The sequence below is a fragment of the Oncorhynchus mykiss genome, chromosome 11, assembly GCF_057628025.1.
Source record: "Oncorhynchus mykiss isolate SJ-2025 chromosome 11, ASM5762802v1, whole genome shotgun sequence".
NCBI classification, from domain to species: domain Eukaryota; kingdom Metazoa; phylum Chordata; class Actinopteri; order Salmoniformes; family Salmonidae; genus Oncorhynchus; species Oncorhynchus mykiss.
In genome coordinates this window covers 17,172,031-17,193,415 of record NC_143032.1, presented here as the reverse complement: position 1 = coordinate 17,193,415, position 21,385 = coordinate 17,172,031, and the positions used below count along the sequence as shown (strand labels likewise).

Below are 21,385 nucleotides of genomic sequence, written 5' to 3'. Positions count from 1 at the left end.
GGGCGGATGGATGTTCTGTCTCCACCGCGACATCATTTTGGAATGAAGCACCTCGTTGCCAGGCGGGTAGACCTGTATTTCCTCTCAAATACCATAATAAATTCGCCATAATATGTTACATCTTCATCCCATAATATCGAAGGCAGTGCGATGTTACAACTGCTGATTTTTAGACATATAGCCAGAAGCCACCCACTCCAATTCAACAGTCGCTGGGCCTATTCCACGTTGGTTCAACGTAATTTAATTGAAATCACATGGAAGCAACTTTGATTCAACCCAAACTAGGTTTATCTTAAATATTAAAAAGTATCAATCAAATCGCCAGGTAGCCTATTATTCTCGCAAATATGAGTCAGTAGTAGATTGCTAAACTGTATTTTTAATATGGATGATAAACGTAGACCTACTATGTTTTTGCCAGGCTAAATTTGAGGAAATTAACCAAGTTCTTTCTGGTCATGCGTGCCGTGCCAATGCTGACGACTGGGTCATTGGTCAAAAATCAAGACGCATCTAACTTTTTTGTTCTGAAAGACATATGAGAAGGATTTAGAATAACGACCAAAAATCTATACACATTTTTTGGGAAATTATATGACCACCGAAAAGGGCACTTTGGAGACTGGAAGGGGCAAGGGGCAAGTGCTCTTCACCGGTAGAGCCTTATTTGTGCACGCTGTGTTGGGTAGGTTACTTTCTAGATGTAATCCGTTAGTTACTAGTTACATGTCCAAACTTGTAATAGGTAACATACATTTTGGATTACCCTTAAACTCAGTAACGAAATCTGATTAATTTAAATTACATTCCTCTCAATAGGAACAGGTTAGTACCACAAAGTCATCAAATCTGATTTTAAACCTAACCCAAATTTTAACCACACTACTAACCCTAATGCCTAACCTTAAATAAAAACCAAAAAAGCATTTATTTTTTCATAAATTTTTACATTATAACAAATTTTGGCCAATATAGCTGAAATCATTCAGTTCTGCCTCCAGGACAGTGGCGACCTGTCATTCAGGGCAGGTGGGGCAGAGCCCACATTTGTAGCATTTTTGTTGGCCTGTTTTGCATGTTATTTTGGCATTAATACATATCACATATCAGTTTTCAAACAATGTAATTTTTTAAATATATCATTGAGTTAATAAAGCTGCATACAAACATGGTCTGTTTTTTTCTTTCTTGAGTAAGGCAGCTCCAAAATGCAGGTGTTTCAGCCTAGCTCAGTGTTTTCTGTGGTGGTGGGGCAAGCCAGCAGAAAGTATGGAACACTGCGCCGTGATTGGTGCAGTGTTCTGTCACTCATGTGGACACTACGTCACCACCAAGTCTAAGGGTAGAGCTCTAAAATTCTAGCCCCTTGGGTGCTGCCATAGAGTTACATTAGAAGTGCCCATCCATTAAGGCTCAAGGTCATTGGCCACAGATAAAATTACGTCAAATCACGTTATATCTACAGTAGCTTTGATTGGACTGATCAAGATCAAAATCTTAGCTAGCAGTTTTATGAGTCAAGTTGACAATATACTGGCAAATCCTTTTTAATCATTGTCATATGAAGAGAAATAATGAAGAGAAATTATAAATAAAACGTATCGGTGCTCATCAGCCATTGGACATAAACATTACATAACAAGTTGGAAATCGCAAATTCAACAATGAGTGGTTTGGAAGGAATCAGTGGCTTACTGCAAGCATTGCAAAACAATCACCTCAACTAACCGGTGCCCCCCGTACATTGTTCTGGTACCCCCTGTATATAGTCTCGCCATTGCTATTGTTATTTTACTGCTGCTGTTTAATTATTTGTTACTTTAAAAAAAAATGTTTTACTTATCTATTTTTAAGTTAACATGTTTTTCTTCTTAACTTCTTAAAGCATTGTTGGTTAAGGGCTTGTAAATAAGCATTTCACTGTAAGGTTGTATTCTGCGCATGTGACAAATACAATTTTATTTTATTTTATTTGATAATTAGCCTGATATTCAGTGGAGTGTTTGTGGCTGTGTGGTCCCAAGTCTAAGGGTCTCTTTTCCTAGTTTAAAATTATAAACATTCAACATTGGACATGCTGTCAATGAAGCATGATTTGTGCCATGCTCAAAACAACTTAACTCAGAACTGCAAAATCTGACTTTAGTGAGTTCAAGACAATTGGGAACTCGGGAAAAATAAGCTACGGCTGGAAAAATACCTTTTGAACTTTCATCCAACTCGGAATTGTAAATCGGGAAATCTGTCCTCTTTCTAGAGCTACGACCTGAAGATTGCTGAAGTCATCATGATTCAACCTTTTTTTGAGTTCCCAGTTGTCTTGAAAGCACCATAAATACAGAGAATGCCAGACTTTGATGACAAAATCTGTCCAAGAAGGACCACTGCGCCACCTTCCTGTTCAAGTGAGCACAACACAACAAGGTGAGTCCAAAAATGTATTGTATGCTGCTGCTGCAGAAATGATGTAATATGCCAGGGAGTTATGTATACTGTAGCTAAGAAAGTAACACTAAGTGTATGTTGTGTAGTAAGCTGTTAGTAAGCCCATGTGCCTCACCCTAATAATTTGGTCTATTTTCCCCTCTTAATTGCGCCTACTGATCTGACTTGATGGTGCACATGTAGCCAATAACCTGTTTTTGAGGATTTGAATCATTGAATATTGTGAGAGCGTTCATTGTCTGCTTATATGTTCGATTTATTTATTCTACGGTTCTGACTTGGTGTACAGGTAGAACACTGTAAGAACGGCCCATATTCTGAATTATGCTGCCGTACATTTCAAAAGTGCTGAACAAATGGTTGTATTGACTACAGTACGTCCGTCCTAGCTCGCTCATTAATGTCTTAATCGAAATTACGGATTGCCTCTTATCTGCATGTTGTCCCCTTATACCATAGTTTGTACATAGTTTGTACACCATTGTCAGTAGAAACCACACATCTTAAAGCAAGTCAGCCATATCAGCTATGTTTTTTTAAAGGCAGTAAATGAGACTGAATGAACTGTTTTGCTGCCAGACAAGGCTCCGCTGATAGCCAGGTGTAGCAGTGGTATACTGCAATTAATGTATTGTTTAGTGTTGTGTTGTGGCTTTGCTGGTATGCATCACACTTTTTTTTTCCCCCCACCAAGACTTACATGCTTAAATCGCCACTGACCCTAACCTTAAATACATTTTTGTTTTCATGAATGTGTATGATGTCCATTTTTACATTGTGGATGTGATAACTAGTGGAAACCACGACTTGTAGACAGTGGAATGGAATCCTATGCAGCGCGAAGCCTGCCAGGGCATATTATGTTCCATCGTTCTACGATGTTCAGATTACTGACCTGTTGGAATCGCCAAAAGATCCTAGACTTTGCAGTGAGATCTAGACAGAATATACGTTTTTTTGTTGCCTCTATTCAGAAACAAGGAGAAATGTGTATCCACCAAAGAGAAAGATGGGTGGAGAGAGAGATGCCGCGTTCAAAACAACTGGTAACTCGGAAATCCCCGACTTCAGTTTGTTCAAAACAACTGGGAACTCGGAAAAAACGAGCTCCGATTGGGGAAAATCGATTTGAATGGTCATCCAACTCGGAATTCCATTTTGGGCACTCGGGTCTCATACTGGAGCTCCGACTTTCCGACCTGAAGATTACTGACGTCATGATTTGATCTCGTATTTTATTCCGATTGCGCAGTTGTTTTGAACACGTCAAAAGAGGGAATGGGGCGGGGGACCACACATAATTTGTGTGCAGTCCTCCTGCACTGTGCGTGGTGCTGTGCTGTCTCGCCCCTCTCTCTCTGTCTGAGCGTCACAGTTCTACGCTACAGTAGGTTGCTCTCTCTCCATTCCTCCCATCTGGCGGACTGACTGGCCCATCGCAGTCGTCTCTCTGGTCGCCCTGAGCAGTCTGCCGACACACAGACCCCTGGCAGGTATGAAGGGATGGAGGTAGTGAAGGGAGCACAGGGGGGGAAACCCTATGGTTCGTAAGTTATTTATATTAATCATAAACTCACATAAGCGTCTCTGGAATATTCGTAGCATATGTTTCACACTCGTGTTTGAAGCATCCGCGTTTGACTAAGATACTGTACTTTCTTTAGCAGGTTTATCACAAGCGAGGCAAAGGCATACATATAATTTATCGGGGCTGATGTTATGACGCGCTTCTGTACAATACACTTTCTGCGCTCTCTCATACCAGGAAGTGGAGCGCGCAAGGTGTCTCGAGCACGCCCCCTTTACCCTACTGACTCATTTGCAATGTTGTCCTGAAACGCAGATCAGCCTTCCTTCTGACAGAAGGAGGAGCCTATTGATAAACTAACATGCGTTTTCTCTTCGCTGATGGACAGAGAGAATAGATTTGGCTACATGCGTCACAGCTGGTTTGGGGTAGGCCTAGGTATGTAGGCTACTCTTGGTGGTTTTGGATAGAACATTTCACCACAGCCACATTTTTAATAGGTTGGAATTTTCTTGGCAGGATATTTGTTGACAAAATAGGCTATGCATCATCATCATAAACATGATTAAAGGCAAGGCACAATAGTCTCCAGCAGCTTGAGAAGCACTCTCAAGTCTAGACCCAGATGTTTGCATCTGTCGTGCTTGGGTGACACCTGCTGATGCGATGGTCCCCATATATCTCCATTATAAAGTCTTAGGATTAGTGAGTTTTACCATTACTTTGGTACAACAACTTGAAGTGCATATGTCTAATGTTTAACGGTCTGTGGAAAGATTTTGACAACGGTACCTGATTTCTCCAACGGTGGTTAACTACTTACAATGTGGTCAATCATGAACTACATTGTAAAACAGAGACAGCGGTCTGATACTGTGTGTGTGTGTGTCCTCCTGCAGTGTGCTGAAACCTAGAGGGATGGAGACAGACCCAGCCTTGGAGACATGCACTGAGAGCAGAGCAGAGACAGGGGGAGAGGAGACACGAGAGGGACCTATCACGAGGCCCAGCCCCCTGTCCCCCAATAGGTCTACAGCTGCTCACACTCCTACAGCACTCACCTCTACTCCCCCTCAGCTTACTTCCTCCTGCCCTCCTAAACTCACCCCTGCCCCCAATCCGTCTTCTAGTACACTCATCCTCACCCCTACATTCACACCCTTTTCCTCCTCTACACCCACCCCCAATCCACCTAAACTGACCCCCACCCCCTCATCCCCCCCCACACTCACCCATAAAACACTCCCTACCCTCACCTCTACAGTACTCAACCCCACCCCAACATTTACACCTACTTCTCCCTCACTTACTCCCAACCCCCTCACCTCTAAAATACTCACCCCCAGACCTACTCTCCCCACACTCACACCCACTCTACCTACACTCAAGCATTCCTCGTCTCCCTCCCCTACTAAACTCACTCACAAACCTGCTCCTCTCCCCCTCACTCCCCCCACCCTCACCCCTACTGCCCCTCTACTCACCCCCTCTCCCTCCCCTCCCTCCCCCACTGTATCTGCCATCCCTTCTCTGCCCCCCTCTGTAACCCATGGCAAAATGTCCTTTGCTCCTGGGCCTTCCTTCTTCCTGACCAATGGGAATGCAAGGCCACCCACCACGCCCACCTCTCCACAAATCACGCCTTTCCATACCCCAGCCAGCAGACAGGTAACTGACCAAATAGAAAATTAAACAAAAGCAGCACACTATGTAACCAGCCACACACACTCTCACATACTCACACAGACAACCACGTCCCTTCCTGGATCAATTGGTTTACATTCCTTTAACCAAGAGTACAGTATTCAAAATACCCCCCTAAAAATACCTCTCCCTTTTTCAGGTCCCTCTTCCTCGCCCCCTGGGTACGCCCACTCTGGTGCAAGCAAATCAGAGCATCTCGCCTGTTAGACCGAGGGTATCCCAGCAGGCCTTGCTCCTGGGTCGGAGTCCTTGTTCGAGCCGAGACCAGATGCTGCTCAGGGCCCAGATGGTAACAACACACACACCAACAACTCTCAGTCCTACTTCTACCCACTTCAAACTCCTGAAGCTTAACCTTGAGACTGGCCTTTTTCAAGCTTCCTCAGTTCAACATTCCTATCTTTCTCTCTCTTTCACGCTCTCTTTTTTATGTCTGTATTCTGTCTGTCTGTCTGTATCTCTCTCATTCTTAGCTGATTTTCACCTCTACGGTACGGCCTGTCTCTTCCTCTTCCTCTCACCCTGCCTCCGCTCAGGTGAGCAGTTCAGCAGGTGTGTGTTAGGTGTGTGAGAGGCCACTAGTGTAGATTGTGATTGTCTCACAAGTTTAACTACACTCCCTCTCCCTCTCAAACCCCACTCTCTCCCTCTTTCTTTTCCTCCCCTCTCCCCCTCTCTCCTTCCCTCCCTCCCCCTTAGCTCCAGAGTCTAACCCTGCGCCCCTCTGCTCCCGGCACTCTCACAATCCCCCCCTCTTTACGTCTCAAACCTCCCTCCTCCTCCCTCTCTCCTATCTCTCGTCCCCTTACACCCCTTTTCCCCCCTCTCCGGCCGCGCCCCCAGCCCAGTTCCATGGCAACAGACAGACAGACCCCACCTACCCGGCGCCTCTCAGTCCCGCCTCCAAGTGAGTCATAAACATGTGATAAGAGTAGAATGTTCAGGGAAAATGAGGTGTGATTTATAGTGTATCCAATAAAACCATTCAATCCCTCGCTCTTTTTCTCTTCTCTCCAGCTCTCTACACTTCTGTGCGTTCTGTCCCTCTGAGACCCAGACTTCATTCTCCAAACGGCCACAGAGTGGTGCCCCCGAGACACAACCCCGCCATGCGACCATTTGCTGCTGCTGCTGCCCATCAGGCCCTACCCATCAGACAGTGTACAGTACCAGCCACCAGTCTGTCATCTCAAAGCCCGCCCACACAGTCCACCCCTGGCCAATCGCAGCTCAACTCAGGCTCTAGGCCCCTTCCCTTGGGTTCTTCCTGTTTTGATCGGTTACCGCCAGCATCAAGGCAGCTGCAAATGATTGCCCTCTCCGCTGGCTCCACCAGCCGCTTCAGCAGCCAAACACGGCCTGCGGCCAACACACACACCCCAGCTTCTGTCCAATCAAAGTGTCTGGTTCTTGAGTCTCCACCTCCTCAGCTCGATGCCCAACCACAGAGGACTTCTGACCACGCCTCTCCCCCTCCCACCTCCTCTATCCACAAAGCCAACTCACCCCTACCATCCTCCCATTATCAGGCCAGACACATTCAGTCAAAAGGAGAAGTGGGTAGACAGGGAGTAAGGGAGGAGAGAGAGCGGGTGGGGGGAGAGGAAGAAAAGATGGGGGAAATTGAAGAAGGGCAGAGGGATAAAGAGAGGGTGGCAGGAGAGAGAAAGGTAACAGGAGAGAAAAAAGGGATTGTTGAGAAGAGAGCAGAGAGGGAGGGAGAGAAGGAGGACCAGAGAGATAAAGAGGAGGACCAGAGAGATGGAGAGAAGGAGGACCAGAGAGATAGAGAGAAGGAGGACCAGAGAGATAGAGAGAATGAGGACCAGAGAGATAGAGAGAGGGTGGTAGAGAAGGGATTGCTGACAAGAAAGGAGAAAGGAGAGGCTAGAGGAGAGGAAGAATGGATGGAGAGAGGTAAACAATATGAGAGACTGAGACAGATGACAGGAATAGAGGAGGGGGAGGAAAGGATGAAGATAGAGGGAGAGGAGCAGAGAGAAAGGATGGATGTAGAGGAGGAGGAGCCGGGACAGAAAGATGTGATGAAAGGAGAGAAGGAGGTGGGGACTACCACTGACGAGGACAGTCCGATAGACCCTCACCCCAATGCAGACCCGGCTACTCAGAATCACATACACTTTGATGCCCCCTCACACACACCTCATAACCCCACCACTCAGAACGACCACACCCCCCCCTCAGGTTACCCCATAGACCTCCAGAGACCATTGGACTGTCCCATAGAGCGACCCCCAGACCTACCCCACAAGGACCAAGAGGACTTCTGTGAGAACATGTCCACTCAGTCTGACAACCACTCAGGTACCAGGGTCTGTCTGCTGTCCTCCTGTCCCGCACACCATTTCCTTTAGCCTTAGCCTATTAATGAACTCGAAACTAACTTTTGAAACACTAATGTAACAAGTGTTGTGAACTCTTCCTCCTCTCTCTTCCTCCCCCCAGTCTTGTCCAGTCTCTCCTCTCAGTCTCCCCATGCCTCACCCTGCCTCACCCCTCCATCTGACTTCCCTCCTCCTCTCCTGCCTGTTAGCCCCTCCCACTCAGAGACCCTCAGCCTATCACAGAGCCGCTCTGAGACCCATAGCCTATCAGAGCGCGAGCCTTGGACACAGAGGGTGTGGCCAGAGGGCGGGAGGCGTGTCTTAACTCACCTGGTGGAGGGCTTCGTCATACAGGAGGGGCTGCAGGCGTTCCCGGTAAACACACACACACACATTTTAGAGTAAAATACTTCTTCCTACATGGGATATAGCTGATGTCTAGTTGGTGTCATATACTTTATACATTAACAGTATATATAACCTGTGTGCGTGCGTGTGTGTACCTGTGCAGGTGAACCGCTCATCTCTGTTGTTGGGAGGGCAGGAGGGTGTCTCCCAGAATGGGAACACAGAGGGGGCGGAGTTATTACCATTGACAGACACACCAGAGCCACCGGAACATTCCAGCGAATCAGAACGAGTGGGTGTGGCCACAGATGACCCGCTGACAGGTAAGCCACCTTAATCTCCTGTTTCTGAATCAATATTTGATTCAATATTCAGTTAAATTCTCCCTCTGAATCCAAACTTCACTAGGTACCAGAGAGAGACAGAGGGGGGTATTACAGTGTGAGTCTTGTGGGAAGAGAGGCCATGCCCACTCCTTCCACCGCTCCAAAAGATACTGCTCCACTTCCTGTGCCCGCAGGTGAGTCACACTCCCATAGGCCGAACACAGAAACAAGACCATGACAGATGAGGTATTCTCTCTGTCTAGACACAGCATAGTCTATTTACTAAAGGTGTACAGTACACGCATTCATAAACACACCCTCACACACAGGATGTGGTCAGGTGTTGGTGCTCAGACAGGATGTGAGATATGAGAAAATTTTAACCCCAGAGTGCTCAGAGAAAGGACACATCATCTCTCTCTTCTCTCCTCTCGCTCTCTCTCGCTCTCTCGCTCTCTCTCTCTCTCTAGGCTTAATGTAGGGATGTCTAAACGTCTGCGTGCTCTGAGTGCAGGCAGCCAGCCAGAGGGGCGGCGCTCTGAGATAAACAAGGAGGAGTCTGTTCCTGGGAAGCCCCTCTTACTGCGACTGGTCAGTTACAGTTACAACTCAGACATTGCTTTTAACAAATAGGTCACTCACTCCACAGTGATACAGGTTTGATGCTTTATAACATGTTATAACCATTTATACGCCTCTATAATTCAAACCTAGCTGTTCACACATGTTCCATCTCCTGTAACATTATCTATTTTAGCCCCGCGAAATATGGAGCGCCCATCGCCGTGACTACGAAGGGGAAGAAGGGCATGCTGTTCCCATAACAACCAGGCTGGAGCGCAGAGCTGCACGGAGGGCAAGGAGGGCATCAGAGCCAGCGATGACCCCTAGTAACCCCACCGTGACCTCTACTGAACCCACACCTGCACAGTGGAGTGTAGAGCAAGTCTGGGACTTTATACACACACTGCCAGGTAAAACACATATACAAAAGGATACACATTCACCCATCTCCCTATGTAGGTTGTTGGCAGGTTATAACCTGTGTGTGTGTGTTTGTTTTAGATTGTGGAGAGGTTATAACCTATGAGTGTGTTGTTTTTAGGTTGTGGGGAGGTTATAATCTGTGTGTGTATGTTGCCTTTAGGTTGTGGGGAGGTTAGAACCTGTGTGTGTATGTTGTCTTTAGGTTGTGTGGATGTTGCAGAGGCGTTCCGTGTTCAGGAGATAGACGGCCAGGCCCTGCTGCTGCTCACTGAGGACCACCTGATGACCAGCATGAACATCAAACTGGGACCAGCGCTCAAGATCTGTGCCCACATCAACACACTCAGACACACATAGAGAGGGAGAGATGGAGGTGTGGTGGGATGGTGGGTGGAGGAGAATATACAGAGAGGGGGAAAAAGGGAGGGGTGGGGGGACGGTCTAAGGCACTGCATCACAGTGCTTGAGGCGTCACGACAGACCCGGGTTCGTTCCCAGGCTGTGTCACAACCGGCCTTTGACCGGGAGTCCAATAGGGCGGCAAACAATTGGCCCAGCATTGTCCGGGTTAGGGGAGGGTTTGGCCGGCGGGGCTTTACTTGGCTCATCCTGCTCTAGTGACTCCTTGTGGCGGGCCGAGCGCCTGCAGGCTGACTCCGGTAGTCAGTTGAACGGTGTTTCCTCCGACACATTGGTGCAGCTGGCTTCCAGGTTCAGCGGGCGGGTGTTAAGAAACACGGTTTGGTGGGTCATGTTTCGGAGGACGCATGACTCGACCTTCGCCTCTCCCGAGCCCTTTTTGGAGTTGCAGCGATGAGACAAGGTCGTAATTGGATATCACGAAATTGGGAAGAAAAGGGGGTAAAAAAAACAAAAGAAAAAGTGAGGGAAAATAGTGATTGATAGATGGGAGAAGAGAGAGAGGGGAGTGGAGAAGGGGGGGAAAACAAGAGATCAATTCAAGAGATTATCAACTGAGAGCAATCAGTGAGAGAGGTAGGGGGATTTTGTTATATTCTGTTGTGTCTATGTACATATTTTACAATGCAGTCTATTGGTTGTAAATCTTAAACATTTTCATGAAGGATTGTAATATACAGTATGTATTTGTCTGTTTGGTAATTATTTTAGAATGTGGTGTCACATGAAAACTGTCAAATCTGTTTTGATTTTACACAGCTGATACACAGATTTTTTTTGTTTCACTGTGTGGAAAATAAGGTCTTAACTAAAGAAATGATTACTTTTTATATATGATCTGAGAAAAAAGTTAGGTCTTGTTTGTCTCATAACCATGTCGTTTTGTGAGATTTCTTAATTTTTTTCTCTCTTATCCTTCCTATTCAAACTCTGTAATAAATGAAACTAACTTATGCTCATTGTTTTATTGCCTGGGTATTGGTATTGTGATATTTTGTAGTCACAAATTACCCATCTCACTACTAACTTCGGCCACTAGATGGAGTTGATCATTCTGGTTTGCTAGTAGATAGACTGCTGCTGCATTATTCGTGTGGAAACAATGATCAAGATAAATGAAATATGAATTACATAAAAAACTATGCAGAATATTAATATCACTGATGCTTCTCTGGAGGACCATGTCTAAGTTCAGACATGACAACAATTCTGAAGCAGCACGGCCGTATTATTGCTAAATCAACCCGTGTTTATGCCAAATCAATCAGGAGCCAGAGGGAATTTCAACACTGCTGAAGTTTGTTTTTAAGACTTAAACTGCATCATAAATCCTGAAGAACCCCCCTCCCAGAAACACACAGCAGTTTACCATCTTAGCACCCATCGGTCTCTGGTTTACATTAGCCACCCCATACCTTCTTCTGATTGGCTGAAAGTTTGGTGTTTGAGACTTTTTTCCTGTACTATAAAACTCAATCTGCGCATTTCTCTGAAGTTCAGTCCTCTTCACACACCCCTCTCGCACTGTTGGACCCAGGTGGAACTATAGAACTTAGAACCTCTCCGGAATGTATTAGTAATTTAATTAGTGATGAATTGGTTTTAATGTATTTATTCTCTCACATTTTACTTGGTTCATTTATTAGTTCATATTTTTCGACATTTTTCACAGACCTATATTTTGGGTTAGTTCAGTTTTTTCCCTGGATTTAAAAAAATAATTATCTTCTTTAAAAAGAAAGTGATTTATTTTTGATTGCGCATCCCTGTGATAGTGTGTTTCATGGCACATGTGTGCAGACAGCTGAGTGGGAGCGGGGCCAGCTTTGCAGGCTGGGTAGGTATCATCATCGCCACGGCCACCAACGACTGGGTGCGCACCTGCGACTACACTGTCACCACCTGTGTGCGCATGGACGAGCTGGGCGCGCGAGGCCTCTGGGCAGAGTGTGTCATCTCTCCCTCACTCTACCACTGTGTGACGCTCAACCATATCCTCACACTGCCAGGTGAGAGAGAGAGAGAGAGAGAGAGAAAGAGAGAGAGAGAGAGAGAGAGCGAGTGCACGTGTGTGTGTGTGTGTGCAGATGGGCCACATCTGTAGCCAACCTGCAGACCTCAATAAAAGTAAGTCAATAAAGGCTTACTGAAAACTGTGCATATCTCTTATGTTATTTCTGTGTTTTCAACAATTTATGAATGCAAAAGTCAACATTTTAAAAATGTTTACCGGCAGGTATCGCTGTGATCTCTCTCTACCTCTCCCCTCCAGCATACATCCAGACATGCCGTGCTTTGATGGTGTGTGCGTGCCTAATGGGGCTTCCTGCGATGGGGCTGGTGCTGATGTCCATGCCCTGTGTCAGACTCGGAGATGAGATCCCCGCTACCAAACTACGCCACGGCATGGTTGGGGGTGCTCTCACCTTTATTGTGGGTGAGTGAGACACAAAGACACACACATTCCACATGCACATATACACAACTTAATGTTATCCGATATGGATTAATTATGCTGTGTGAGGCTATGAGATGATTTGGGACCGGATCATGGTTGTCAGTAGTTACCACAGCCACAAAGTCAACATTTTAAGAAGATAAATTATAGAAATAGGCTTATGACTTTGTTGCTGTGGTAACTAGTAACGACCTCAGATCACCCTCTCTCTTCCTGCTTCCTGTGTGGGACAGGAAGTCCCTGTCAGCAGCCTTGTGACTGACAGACCCCGTTGGGGGACAAAAGCTGACTCAACTCTCTTTCTCTCCTTCCTCTCCCTCTTCCTCTTGCACTCTCTCTCCCCAGCTCTCTGTGGATTGGTGTCGACCATCTGGTTTCCTATTGGTGCTCACGCAGAGGAGGGTCTGATGTCATTCGGCATCTCACTGTACACCGGATGGGTCGGCTCCGTCCTCTGCCTCCTGGGGAGCTTCATGATTTTGTGTTGCTGCGGTGATGACCCCTCGGCAACCCCCCAAAGGCAGCAGAACAGCTACTATTACTCCAGACAGGCAGGGGGTGCCGACACGCCCATCAACCTTGCCACTACCGCAGTAGTCACGGGCAACCATGCCAAGAGCGCACATGTGTAAGAATGTGCATTTGTGAGAGTTGGAGTTCTAGGCCAACTACATTGAAGACATATGCCAGATCTAACAACACCTGCATAGTTATTTAACATACACTATACATACAAAAGTCTGTTAACCCCCCTTCAATTTAGTGGATTCGGCTATTTCAGCCACACCCGTTGCTAACAGGTGTGTATAAAATTGAGCACACTGCCATGCAATCTCCATAGACAAACATTGGCAGTAGAATGGCCTTACTGAAGAGCTCAGTGACTTTCAACGTGGCACCGTCATAGGATGCCCCCTTTCCAACAAGTCAGTTCATCAAATTTCTGTCCTACTAGAGCTGCCCCGGGCAACTGTAAGTGCAGTTATTGTGAAGTGGAAATGTCTAGGAATAACAACAGCTCAGCCGCGAAGTGGTAGGCCCCACAAGTTCACAGAACGGGACTGCCAAGTGCTGAAGCGTGTAAAAATCGTCTGTCCTCTGTTGCAACACTCACTACCGAGTTCCAAACAGCCTCTGGAAGCAACGTCAGTACAATAACTGTTAGTCTGGGAGCTTCCTGAAATGTGTTTTCATGGCCGAGCAGATGCACACAGGCCTAAGATCACCATGTGCAATGCCAAGCGTCGGCTGGAGTGGTGTAAAGCTCACCGCCATTGGACTCTGGAGCAGTGGAAACTCGTTCTCTGGAGTGATGAATCACGCTTCACCATCTGGCAGTCCAATGGACAAATCAGGGTTTGGCTGATGCCAGGAGAACACTACATGCCCGAACGCCTAGTGCCAACTGTAAAGTTTGGTGGAGGAGGAATAATGGTATGGGGCTGTTTTTCATGGTTTGGGCTTGGCCCTTTAGTTCCAAAGAAAGGAAATCTTAATGCTACAGCATACACTGACATTCTAGACGATTCTGTGCTTCCAACTTTGTGGCAACAGCTTGAGGAAGGCCCTTTCCTGTTTCAGCATGACAATGCACAAAGCGAGGTCCATACAGAAATGGTTTGTCGAGTTCGGTGTGGAAGAACTTAACTGACCTGCACAGAGCCCTGAACTCAACCCCATCGAACACCTTTGGGATGAATTGGAACGCAGACTGCAAGCTAGACCTAATCACCCAACATCAGTGCCCGACCTAACTAATGCTCGTGGCTGAATGGAAGCAAGTCCCCGCAGCAATGTTCCAACATCTAGTGAAAAGCCTTCCCAGAAGAGTGGTGGCTGTTATATCAGCAAAGGGGGGACCAACTCCATATTAATGCCCATGATTTTGGAAGGAGATGTTTGACGAGCAGGTGTCCACATATGTTTGGTCATGTAGTGTATCAGCTAACCACATCATATGATATTGCAATCTGGTGCCCAACTGCGCAGTCGATGACATGGCACCCAACTATTGGTTGATGCAATTCAATGTAGTCGGGCAGGAACTCGAACAGAAGGTAAAGAAGGGTGTAAACTGCAGAGAATTTATAATCCACCATCTGGACATTCACATGTCTGGCCTGACCATGACTTCATCCTGTCGATGGAGACTTCACATCCTCTCAGACAGGAATCTGGCCAGGTTGCACCTTCCTCCTCACCTTTTCCCTTCCTGTTCACTACAATTCCACTCTTCATCTCCCCCTCTGATGTTCTGTGTTCTAGTGTTCCAGTGTTGTAGTGTGGTGAGGGAAAACAGACAGGCGTTCTCTCCGAATTATTCACTTTATTCAATGTTTTACTGACAGTTTATCAGGCAAAACAGCAAAACACAGACCACTGTCACTCTTTCTTCAGACATTACACTCTTCCACAATAAATATTTTCTTATCATCTTATCAAACTCTAAAAATGTTTTCAACCAACTCATCCATGCAACACCAGAGGTGTCAGAATATGAGGTATTATGAGAGCATGCTTCCTCTAGTATAATTGATTGGTTGATTGATTTTATGCACAGCATGTTGGATGTATGTTAATAATGCCGTTTTAAATAAACACATCTGTATGTTTGTGATAGTTACACTTTCCAACCAGAAAACTCAATATGCAAGAGTCATCTCTGTAAAAGGCAATAAAGTGTATTCATTCACTCACTCATTAATTAATCATCTCATCTGTCCATCCCCAGCATGATGAGGGGGTTTCTCTTCTCTCGTCCCTCTCTCGCTCCCCCTGAAAGCGACCCGCTAGGCATTACTGTAGATCTAAGAGGATTGGATAGGTATCAATATTTTGCCCTTTGATAGTCCAGGTGGAATCATTACCATATTGATCACCTGTCCTGTCCTCTCAGGTCTACTCAAGTGCCTTTGGTGTACATTGTAAGGGGCGGGGCTAGGGGTTGATGAGGGATTCAGGAGCCCTCTGCCCTTCCTCTCCTCTACACTCTTTCAAAAAAAGGTTCCAAAAGGGTTCTTCGGCTGTCCCCATAGGATAACCCTTTTTTTCTCCAGGTTGAACTCTTGTGTGTTCAATGTAGAACCCTCTGTGGAAAGGGTTTTACATGGAACCCAAAAGAGTTCTACCTGGAACCAAAAGGGGTTCTTCAAATAGTTCTCCTACTGTATGGGGACAGCCGAATAACCGTTTTAGGTTCTAGATAGCACTTTCCTTTCTAAGAATATAGTACCCAGGAAGTGGGTGTGTTCCATTGCAGCAGTCACTCATAAGAGGAGCCCTCAGTTTCCTGTGGATCTGTGTAGCCCTGATTGGTTTGTCCCTGGATCTATGTAGCCTTGATTGCTTTGTCCCTGGATGTGTAGCCCTGATTGGTTTGTCCCCTGGGTCCCCTAGTGGAGCTCTGAGGGCCGGAGTAGTAACCTGATTGATTCTGATACTGGGAGCAATCTTCATACTGGTTTTCGTCCTGGTACTGGGATCTTGGCCATCTTGGTTCCCATCTTGATACTGGTTCTGATCCTGGTTTTGCTGTTGGTAGTGGTAGCCTTTCTCCGCTTACAGTCCTGGTAGCACCCCTCTTCCTGGTTGTCCTGGAGGTTAAGGTCTTTGTCAGGGGAAAAGGTGTCATTGAGGTGATCGTCATAGCGCTGGTAGGTGCTAGGATGAGCCAGTCCCTCTCTGGTGCAGATCTCCAAGGAGCTGTTCCAGGGAGAGAGGGGGATGGAGGGAGAGAGGGGGGATGTAGGGAGAGAGGGGGGATGTAGGGAGAGAGGGGGGATGTAGGGAAAGAGGGGGATGGAGGGAGAGAGGGGGATGGAGGGAGAGAGGGGGGATGGAGGGAGAGAGGGGGGATGTAGGGAAAGAGGGGGGATGTAGGGAGAGAGGAGGATGGAGGGAGAGAGGGGGATGTAGGGAAAGAGGGGGGATGTAGGGAAAGAGGGGGATGGAGGGAGAGAGGGGGGATGTAGGGAGAGAGGGGGGATGTAGGGAAAGAGGGGGATGGAGGGAGAGAGGGGGATGGAGGGAGAGAGGGGGGATGTAGGGAAAGAGGGGGATGGAGGGAGAGAGGGGGATGTAGGGAAAGAGGGGGATGGAGGGAGAAAGGGGGGATGTAGGGAAAGAGGGGGATGGAGGGAGAGAGGGGGATGGAGGGAGAGAGGGGGATGTAGGGAAAGAGGGGGATAGAGGGAGAGAGGGGGGATGGAGGGAAAGAGGGAGAGAGGGGGGATGTAGGGAAAGAGGGGGATGGAGGGAGAGAGGGGGGATGTAGGGAAAGAGGGGGATGGAGGGAGAGAGGGGGATGGAGGGAGAGAGGGGGGATGTAGGGAGAGAGGGGGATGGAGGGAGAGATGGGGGATGTAGGGAGAGATGGGGGATGTAGGGAGAGAGGGGGATGGAAGGAGAGAGGGGGGATGTAGGGAGAGAGGGGGATGGAGGGAGAGAGGGGTTATAGAGGCAGAGAGAGGGGGATAGAGAAAGAGAGGGGAGATGGGGGGGATAGAGAGAGAGAGGGGAGATGGAGGGAGAGAGGGGGGATGGAGGGAGAGAGGGGGGATAAAGTGAGAGAGGGGGATAGAGGGAGAGAGGGGGGATGGAGGGAGAGAGGGGGATGGAGGGAGAGAGGGGGATAGAGGGAGAGAGGGGGGGTGGAGGGAGAGAGGGGGATAGATGGAGAGAGGGGGGATGGAGGGAGAGAGGGGGATAGAGGGAGGGAGGGGGAGAGGGGGATAGAGGGAGGGAGGGGGGATAGAGGGAGGGAGGGGGAGAGGGGGATAGAGGGAGGGAGGGGAGATAGAGGGAGAGAGGGGGATAGAGGGAGAGAGGGGGGATGGAGGGAGAGAGGGGAGAGAGGGGGTTAGAGGGAGAGAGGGGGATAGAGGGAGGGAGGGGGGAGAGAGGGGGGAGAGAGGGGGATAGAGGGAGAGAGGGGGTTAGAGGGAGAGAGGGGGAGAGGGGGATAGAGAGAGGGAGGGGGGATAGAGGGAGAGAGGGGGATAGAGGGAGAGAGGGGGGTGGAGGGAGAGAGGGGGGATGGAAGGAGAGAGGGAGGATGTAGGGAGAGAGGGAGAGAGGGAGAGAGGGGGATGGAGGGAGAGAGGGGGGATAGAGGGATAGAGGGAGGATGGAGGGAGACAGGTAGAGAGGGGAATGGAGGGAGAGAGGGGGATGGAGGGAGAGAGGGGTTATAGAGGCAGAGAGAGGGGGATAGAGAAAGAGAGGGGAGATGGGGGGGATAGAGAGAGAGAGGGGAGATGGAGGGAGAGAGGGGGGATGGAGGGAGAGAGGGGGGATAAAGGGAGAGAGGGGGATAGAGGGAGAGAGGGGGGATGGAGGGAGAGAGGGGGGTGGAGGGAGAGAGGGGGATAGAGGGAGAGAGGGGGGGTGGAGGGAGAGAGGGGGATAGAGGGAGAGAGGGGGGATGGAGGGAGAGAGGGGGATAGAGGGAGGGAGGGGGAGAGGGGGATAGAGGGAGGGAGGGGGGATAGAGGGAGGGAGGGGGAGAGGGGGATAGAGGGAGGGAGGGGAGATAGAGGGAGAGAGGGGGATAGAGGGAGAGAGGGGGTTAGAGGGAGAGAGGGGGAGAGGGGGATGGAGGGAGAGAGGGGGGATAGAGGGATAGAGGGAGGATGGAGGGAGACAGGTAGAGAGGGGAATGGAGGGAGAGAGGGGGATGGAGGGAGAGAGGGGTTATAGAGGCAGAGAGAGGGGGATAGAGAAAGAGAGGGGAGATGGGGGGGATAGAGAGAGAGAGGGGAGATGGAGGGAGAGAGGGGGGATGGAGGGAGAGAGGGGGGATAAAGGGAGAGAGGGGGATAGAGGGAGAGAGGGGGGATGGAGGGAGAGAGGGGGGTGGAGGGAGAGAGGGGGATAGAGGGAGAGAGGGGGGGTGGAGGGAGAGAGGGGGATAGAGGGAGAGAGGGGGGATGGAGGGAGAGAGGGGGATAGAGGGAGGGAGGGGGAGAGGGGGATAGAGGGAGGGAGGGGGGATAGAGGGAGGGAGGGGGAGAGGGGGATAGAGGGAGGGAGGGGAGATAGAGGGAGAGAGGGGGATAGAGGGAGAGAGGGGGTTAGAGGGAGAGAGGGGGAGAGGGGGATAGAGAGAGGGAGGGGGGATAGAGGGAGAGAGGGGGATAGAGGGAGAGAGGGGGGTGGAGGGAGAGAGGGGGGATGGAAGGAGAGAGGGAGGATGTAGGGAGAGAGGGAGAGAGGGAGAGAGGGGGATGGAGGGAGAGAGGGGGGATAGAGGGATAGAGGGAGGATGGAGGGAGACAGGTAGAGAGGGGAATGGAGGGAGAGAGGGGGGATGGAGGGAGAGAAGGGTGATAGAGGGAGAGAGAGGGAATGGAGGGAGAGAGAGGGGATAGAGGAAGCTCTCTTCTCCACATGATGAAAGTGACAAGTGTAGAAGTGACACAGCATAACGTACCCAGAGTGCAACAGACAGCAATGCGTGCCCAGATGAGAGGCTACAGTTTCAACATCAGGTAAGAGTTTAACAAGATGGATACTGCGGGGATGCACGGAACGCATGATGCCAAGTAGGGCAGGCGCCGACCACTCGCCAGCTGGTGCACAACCACCACCAGTAGGGTTGTAATTTTTCCCGCTACAATCCCTGAAACGGCGTCGCTCTTTCCGGTCCCTCACTCCACGCTTAAGATGACGGTGGCTCAGACGAGAAAGGAGAGGAGGAAGAGGAGGAGATGCAGTGTGTCATCATGAGACTGGAGGACGAGGTGGTATGGACTGAGTCGTTGGGAATCCCCAGGCAGACACAAAGGATGGAGTAACCCCTACCCAGAACCCTCTTCAACAGCAAGGAAGGGCTGGTGTGGAAGCTACCCGACTTGTCAGATTCACTTGCAACACCGCTTGATTGGTAGCTGGAGCTATCAGGATCAAAGATCGATGAGTCTGATCCTCCATCCAATCTGGTCGTACAAACACATACCCTCACTCACTCACTCCGGCCTCTTAGTGTCCCCAGGTGTTGCTGTACCAATCAGGTACCCGGGGATCAGATTCAGCCAATGAAAAAGGCCGTACACTCCCCCACTGTGATGTAGCTATAGGTGAAGGCTGACTATTGTTTTAGGGACACGCATGACGAACTCTGCATAATACACACCTGGAGGAGAGACACACATTTGACCCAGGTTGAACACATACACGTCAAACGTACGTGTGTGTGTGCGTGCGTGCGTGTGTGTGTTTGACCTGACAGTATAGAAGCCACAGCAGCAATGATGAAGGACAGGATCACTCCCAGCCCTGTCATCTCCTTGGCAACCAGCCCAGCAACCACGTACATCCCCGTGCCAATGCAACTCCCCACCCCTACTGACACCAGGTCAGCTGTTATCAGGACCCTACCCAGCCCACCCACCTATGTGATATCATCGCTGAACTCTGACCCTGACCCATCCTGCCAACAGGTTTGGTCCTGAGCAGGCGGGAGTACAGGCTGTAATGCACTGCCTCGCGACACACACCTCAGCCATTCTGACATAGCGGTGGGAACAGGGGAGGGGTGTGTTTCCGCCTTTCCTATGTATTCATCCTTAATCATTATTTCCCTCTCATTTAGGGATCTCTCTCTGTCAGTGGTGTAAAGTACTGAAGTAAAAATACTTTAAAGTACTACTTACTTTTTTTGGGGCATCCGTACTTTATGTTACTATTTATATTTTTGACAAATTTTACTTCACTACATTCCTAAAGCAAATAATGTATTTTTTACTCCATACATTTTCCCTGACACCCAAAAGTACTCATTACATTTTTTATGTTTAACAGGACAGGAAAATGGTCCAATTCACACACTTATCAAAAGAACATCGGTTACTATTTCTCCAAAACACCGTTATTTTTAAAACAAGCCATTGAATGTTGGTTGCAATTTCAGTTAAATCCACCAGAAATGACAGTACAAATAATACAACAAATTTTAAGGTTAAACTCAAATATATTAATTGGTTAAAAAAAAACAATCTAAAAAAAAGTATAATCTTTGTAAATGATATCATAAATAGGACTGGTGTTGTCACACATGGAGCTAACAAACATATATGGAAATGTCTGCTCTACCCAAAATTACAACCAGAATGCCAAGAGTGTGCAAAGCTGTCATCAAGGTAAAGGGTGGCTACCTTGAAGAATCTCAAATATAACATATATTTTGATTTGTTTAACACTTTTTTGGTTACTACATGATTCCATGTCTTTTTTCATAGTGTTGATGTCTTCAATATTATTCTACAATGTAGACAATAGTCAAATAAAGAAAACCCTGGAAAAAGTAGGTGTGTCCAAACCTTTGACTGGTACTGTATATAAATATATACTTACAAAAAAATACAGTGCATTCGGAAAGTATTTTTTCCACATTTTTCCACATTTTGTTACGTTACAGCCTTATTCTAAAATAGATAAAATAATGATTTCCCCTTGTCAATCTACACACAATACCCCATAACAGGCTTTTAGAAATGTTTGCAAATGTATTAAAAATAAAAAACAGAAATACCTTATAAGTATTCAGACCCTTTGCTATGAGACTAAATTGAGCTCAGGTGCACCCTGTTTCCATTGATCATCCTTGAGATGTTTCTACAACTTGGAGTCCACCTGAAGTAAATTAAACTGGACATGACTTAGAAAGGCTCCACAGTTGACAGTGTATGTCAGAGCAAAAACCAAGCCATGAGGTCGAAGGAATTGTCCGTAGAGCTCCGAGACACAATTGTATGGAGGCACAGATCTGGGGAAGGGTACCAAAACACTTCTGCAGCACTGAAGGTCCCCAAGAACACAGTGG

At 48.0% G+C, this 21,385-nt stretch overlaps 2 protein-coding genes and 1 pseudogene across 8 annotated transcripts; 2 read left to right on the top strand and 1 right to left on the bottom strand.

The window, feature by feature from the left end:
• The first annotated feature begins 3,808 nt into the window (after window positions 1-3,808).
• Window positions 3,809-11,060, top strand: LOC110535401 (uncharacterized). 4 transcript variants are annotated; one of them, XM_090189611.1, is made up of 12 exons: window positions 3,812-3,941; window positions 4,876-5,644; window positions 5,820-5,969; window positions 6,154-6,216; window positions 6,380-6,587; window positions 6,698-8,005; window positions 8,147-8,400; window positions 8,537-8,696; window positions 8,782-8,893; window positions 9,170-9,290; window positions 9,457-9,673; window positions 9,889-11,060. In XM_090189611.1, exons 2-12 carry the CDS (start codon window positions 4,895-4,897, stop codon window positions 10,041-10,043), a joined length of 3,498 nt encoding a protein of 1,165 aa, XP_090045737.1. In that variant the 5' UTR covers window positions 3,812-3,941; window positions 4,876-4,894; the 3' UTR covers window positions 10,044-11,060. The 4 variants fall into 4 exon arrangements, with proteins under 4 accessions (XP_036790967.2, XP_090045737.1, XP_090045739.1 ...); XM_090189612.1 differs by having other exon boundaries at window positions 3,893-3,991; XM_036935072.2 differs by lacking the exon at window positions 6,154-6,216 and having other exon boundaries at window positions 3,809-3,941.
• Window positions 11,061-11,593: 533 nt separating this feature from the next.
• On the top strand, window positions 11,594-15,271 carry LOC110535400 (claudin-11). Of its 4 annotated transcripts, none has more exons than XM_021620382.3 (4): window positions 11,594-11,791; window positions 11,907-12,115; window positions 12,379-12,543; window positions 12,910-15,271. In XM_021620382.3, the coding sequence occupies exons 1-4, from the start codon at window positions 11,712-11,714 to the stop codon at window positions 13,194-13,196; spliced, it is 741 nt and encodes a 246-aa protein (XP_021476057.1). In that variant the 5' UTR covers window positions 11,594-11,711; the 3' UTR covers window positions 13,197-15,271. The 4 variants fall into 4 exon arrangements, with proteins under 4 accessions (XP_021476057.1, XP_021476058.1, XP_090045741.1 ...); XM_021620383.3 differs by having other exon boundaries at window positions 11,598-11,791; window positions 11,882-12,115; XM_090189615.1 differs by having other exon boundaries at window positions 11,600-11,791; window positions 11,882-12,115; window positions 12,343-12,543.
• A 621-nt stretch (window positions 15,272-15,892) lies between these two features.
• On the bottom strand, window positions 15,893-19,879 carry LOC149979514 (solute carrier family 7 member 14-like; annotated as a pseudogene).
• Window positions 19,880-21,385: the final 1,506 nt, after the last annotated feature.

Coding starts and splice junctions, on each gene's coding strand:
- LOC110535401 (XM_090189611.1), top strand. CDS start 4,895: ATGGAGACAGACCCAGCCTTGGAGACATGCACTGAGAGCAGAGCAGAG. Junction 6,588..6,697: donor CCTCTCAGTCCCGCCTCCAA/GTGAGTCATAAA, acceptor TCTTCTCTCCAG/CTCTCTACACTTCTGTGCGT. Junction 8,401..8,536: donor AGGGGCTGCAGGCGTTCCCG/GTAAACACACAC, acceptor GTACCTGTGCAG/GTGAACCGCTCATCTCTGTT.
- LOC110535400 (XM_090189614.1), top strand. CDS start 11,712: ATGTATTTATTCTCTCACATTTTACTTGGTTCATTTATTAGTTCATAT. Junction 12,116..12,342: donor CCATATCCTCACACTGCCAG/GTGAGAGAGAGA, acceptor GTTTACCGGCAG/GTATCGCTGTGATCTCTCTC. Junction 12,544..12,909: donor TGCTCTCACCTTTATTGTGG/GTGAGTGAGACA, acceptor CTCTCTCCCCAG/CTCTCTGTGGATTGGTGTCG.